At 57.8% G+C, this 4,340-nt stretch overlaps 1 protein-coding gene across 1 annotated transcript; it reads right to left on the bottom strand.

Annotated features, from left to right (window-relative positions):
- Positions 1-935: 935 nt before the first annotated feature.
- Positions 936-4,334, bottom strand: TRIM56 (tripartite motif containing 56). Its single transcript, XM_006015807.3, has one exon. It carries the CDS (start codon positions 4,206-4,208, stop codon positions 2,169-2,171), a length of 2,040 nt encoding a protein of 679 aa, XP_006015869.1. The 5' UTR covers positions 4,209-4,334; the 3' UTR covers positions 936-2,168.
- Positions 4,335-4,340: the final 6 nt, after the last annotated feature.

Below are 4,340 nucleotides of genomic sequence, written 5' to 3'. Positions count from 1 at the left end.
GAAAGAGGAATTTATTACAAAAGAGGTACAGACTCGAAAGGCAACAGGCTTGGAACCCAGCCTCCCATTCCCAGCTCCACGCAGACACTCCTGAAGCCTGGATTGGAGACAAGTGCTGCTGGCTGAGCATCATGACCCAGCTGGCATCTCGGTGATGAGACGCTGCAACTCTGGGCTTTCACCATGTCTGCAGTGAGATCCACTCTAGAAAAGACAGGCTGGTCCGGAAGGATGCACAGTGCAGGCACTGCACCCCACTACCCCCTCCTCACAGCAGTGCTCAGCAGGGGGAGGCTGGTGATGTCACACCAGGAGGAAGGTGGCAGCAGAGGCAGACAGCAGTCGCACGCAGGAGACAGTGGGACACGGTTACGAGTAGCCCATGGAACTTAGCTCTATGTGCAGTAGCATCACATCTTGCAGCACAGCAGGGACTGTCCCTTGGTGCCAAAGAGCAGCCCCCCCCTCCCTCCCACCAGCCTGCAGGGACTGAAGCCAGTCATCACACCCAGGGAGGGCGGGAGCTGGGAGCTCCACTGCCTGGCCCATACTGGCACAGCTGGCTTCAGACTGCATGTGCAGGACCCAGCTGGAGCCCAGGACGTGCCAAGTGCCTGGCTCAGCTCTGCAGGGGTCCCTGAGCCTCACACATGCAGTGCATCATCACAGACACAGGGAGGAAGGAGAGCCCGTTCCCATGCACCTTGGAGAAGGAATAAAGAAAGGATGCAGGTGGGGTAGGGAATGATTCTGGTCATGGGAACCTTGCAGAGGCACCAGGCTCCATATGCACCACAGCAGGAGAGAAGTGGCTTGTGTGGGCAGGAGTGCTGGTGAGGACATGTGCATGGGGCACGCAAAGGAACACACGTCTCCGGAGAGCACAACTGATGCGGTGCCAGAAAGCACATGACTGTTTAGCCTCTGGGCTTGTACAGCTCCCAGACAGTGCCCCTGCCACTGCCTCCAAGCACAAGCACGCCGGTAGCAATAAAGCTGCCAGTGACTGGCCTCATCTCTGTCCCTGACTCCAGGAAGAGCTCTGAGCTCCTTTGTTCTCTTGCCCACTGCCAGGCTCCTTCAGAGGACCTGCCATGGGCTTCATTCAAGCAAAGCGCAAAGACATCCTGGAAGGTGGCTCACACTTAGCCATGCGCACCGCATGTTCACTTCTGGCTGCTGTGCCTGCCTGCACAGTAGTGACAGGCGATGCTGGAATGTAGTAACAACTGTGCAGTCTGTGGCCCCAAATGTACACGTACGCCAAGACCCCCTGCCACCCTGCTCTCCCCCAAGCACCGGCTGCGCTGCCAGGGTCTGGCAGGATCATCAGGAGAGGAATGTTGGAAACCATCACCCTCTACACCTGCGGACAGAAACTACCACTGCTGCCTCCCTGGTGAGTACCCCTTCAGTCATTGCCGCTGGCAAGGCTGGGAGCTTTGGGTTCGGGCTCTCTGGATGCAGTCCCTTGTCCAGGCAGCATAACCACTCTCCTCAGACCTGGATCCCTCCCTTCCTGGCAGGCACTAGATTTGTCATTTCTGGTCAACCTGCTCAAGACAACGAGGATGCTGACCCCTGCAGAGAGGAGAGGCTGAAGCTGAAGGGGCTGAGATGATGGGCTGATTCTCAGTGAGACCTGGGGGAAGAAAGGGTATGTGGAGATGAAGCAGCCCTTCATCTGAGCTATGCCCCAGGGCAGCAAGTCAGAATCTGACACTTCCTGCTGGCTTCTGGCTCTGAATGGTGCCAGGCTGTCGTGTTACAGTGAAACAGTTCAAAGACCTCCCCCAGAGCCAACTTCCAAACACAGGGCAAGCCAAGGCGTCTCTCAGCTGCTTTCTGTAGCACAATCTGCAGGTCAGGTGGAGCTGGCTCTGCCACACTGCAGCATCCCTGTAATCCCTGGTGTCAGGGGAGGAGACAAGCATCAGTAGCATGGACCTTGTTTCAGGTAGTGAATGATTCCCCCACTGCCCCAGCATTTTCAGAGCCCTTGAAGCAGAGATTCCAGACCGGACCCCCTGCTCTGCTGTTCCTTGCTGTCCAGGCCAAGGCTCCATAATGCACCTGGAGATGACCATGCTCATGCTATGAACAAAAGGGCTCAGACCTGGGACTGCAGAACCAGATTTGGACACTCAATTCAGGCTCCATGGACAATGCTAAGGCCAAAAAACGTGGACGTGGCAGTCTTCCCGCACCAGGACGAGGCACCCATCCAGATCCACGGTGATGACCCGGGGCCTCTTCCGTTGCCTCTGGCTGCTCAGTATTTCCTCCCCTCTCCTGCCGTCTCTTGAGAATTGAATCACCTGGAACTGATCAACCACAAAAATATTGCCGAGGGCGTCCACACAGACACTGAATGGCTTCGAAAGTGGTGAGTGCGGTGCCTTCAGCACATTGAGGATCTGCCCTGACTTCTTGAGGATGAGAACCTGCTTCTTGACAAAGTCTGAGACGATGAATTCCTCCCAGGCATTGACAGCAACAAACAAGAACTTCCCATCCTCGTAATCCGGAGGTTTCACTCTGCCCACGCAGTGCCCGGAGGGGCTGTACAGGGAGATGGAGCAGAGCGTCCCCTCGCTGACAGCAACATAGGAGTCCTTGTAGGATGTGAGAGCATAGGAGGACTCACTTCCCCTTAGCCGCAGCTTGCGCAGGAACTTGCCATCCAGTGTCAAGAAGAAGAGGTACGTGTCTGAGGAGCAGGCCAAGGTGTCTCCACAGACTGAAATACCGCAGAAGCCCCTGTCATGATCCGGCAGAGGTATCGACTTCTGGAGAAACCCTTTAATGCTGTACTGCCTTATCTCTTCGTTCGCCTGGTCCAGGAGGAGATAGCCGTCCTTGTGCGGCAGGACTGCAATCCCCGAGATGCTGGGCTTTGAATAAGAGGGGTATTGTTCTACCTCAAAGGTACAGACACACACAGGCTGCAGCCCACGCCATCTGCATGGGGAAAGGCTCGCCTCAGGGGTGGAAAGCAACCTCTCGTCAGAGCTCAGACAATAGTCCTCCTCCGAGTCAAGGGATGACTCATCAAACCCCTCCCTGAGTGACACAGACCTCTCGCTGCCAGCCTCAAAAGTGTCCACGTCTCCTTCCGGCTGCTGCCTGGGAAAAGCCAGGCTGAAGAGCGCTGCTTTTGAGAGCTGTGTAGGCTCGTCCCAGGAAATGGTCAGTTTAGGGACTTGGCTCTTTAGCTCCCGCGGGGTGTATGCCTGGAGCTCCTGGATCCTGTTCCTTATCATGCCCTCCAAATGGAGGATCTCGTAGTCCTTCCCCACATCCAGGATCCTCTGGGAGAACTCCCTCGTGCTGATGGCTTTGTCTCTCTGGTTCTGCAGCTCCTCCTTCACCTGCTGATACCTCTCCATCTGCTGGGTCAGGAAAGCTGACAGCTCGCCCAGCGCAGCATCCTTCTGGGCGTGGAGGTAGGCACTGAGGTCTTCCACATACTTGGTGATCGTCTCCTTGATGTTCTCACCTGCAGCTTCCAGCGTGTCCATCGCCACCCCCACAGTCTTCTCCCGCTCAGAGATGCCAACAATGGTTCCCCCCAGGCTCTCGATCAGCTGCTCCACAGAAGGCCGCTCCCGCTGCACGGCGCTGGCCATGGACACCACCTTGTGCTCAAAGTGGTCCAGCATGCGGCAGTCCCTGCAGATGGGAGCGCCGCAGGTGTCGCAGAAGAACCGCAGCGCTTCCTGCTGGTGGTCCTGGCAGCACAGCTCCTGCAGAAGCCTCATCTCGGCATCGTGCTCCCCAGCCAAGAACTGCTCCAGCTTCACCACCTTGTGGTGCAGGGTGAGGCGGGAGCAGCAGTGGCCCTGCGTGCAGGTCTGGCACAAGAAGTCTTTGCAGTCCAGGCAGCGGGCAGTGGCAGGCTGGGTCCTCTGGGCGTCAGAGCAGACGGTGCAGGCCAGGTCGCGCTTGTGCTTGAGTTGGAATAGCTCCAGAAGGCTGTTGATGAAGAAGTTGGTTTTCGTAGTGGGGGCCCCGCCAGGGGCGTCCGCCTTCAGCCGGCACTCGGGGCAGTGCAGGGCTCCATCCTTCAGCAGCGGCTCCAGGCATCGCTGGCAGTAGCTATGGAGGCACGGCAGGATCTTCGGCACCGTGTACAGCTCGTAGCAGATCTTACAGGTCAGGAAATCCTCCCGGATTAAATCCTGCAGCGATGCGGAGGCCTGAGCCATCCACCACCACTGACACCTGCCAACAGCAGCACAGCTGTCAGGAGCTGCCCTGCTTCTGCACTCGGGGCCCAGGAGCCCCGCGCTGAGCTCCCCTCGGCTCCGTCCGCGCCCCCAGGCCCCCGCGCTCACCTC

Source organism: Alligator sinensis, unplaced genomic scaffold (assembly GCF_000455745.1).
Source record: "Alligator sinensis unplaced genomic scaffold, ASM45574v1 scaffold781_1, whole genome shotgun sequence".
In the NCBI taxonomy this organism is placed as follows: Eukaryota; Metazoa; Chordata; order Crocodylia; family Alligatoridae; genus Alligator; species Alligator sinensis.
Note: the sequence above shows the minus strand (reverse complement) of the source record. Positions and strands in the feature narration are given on the sequence as shown.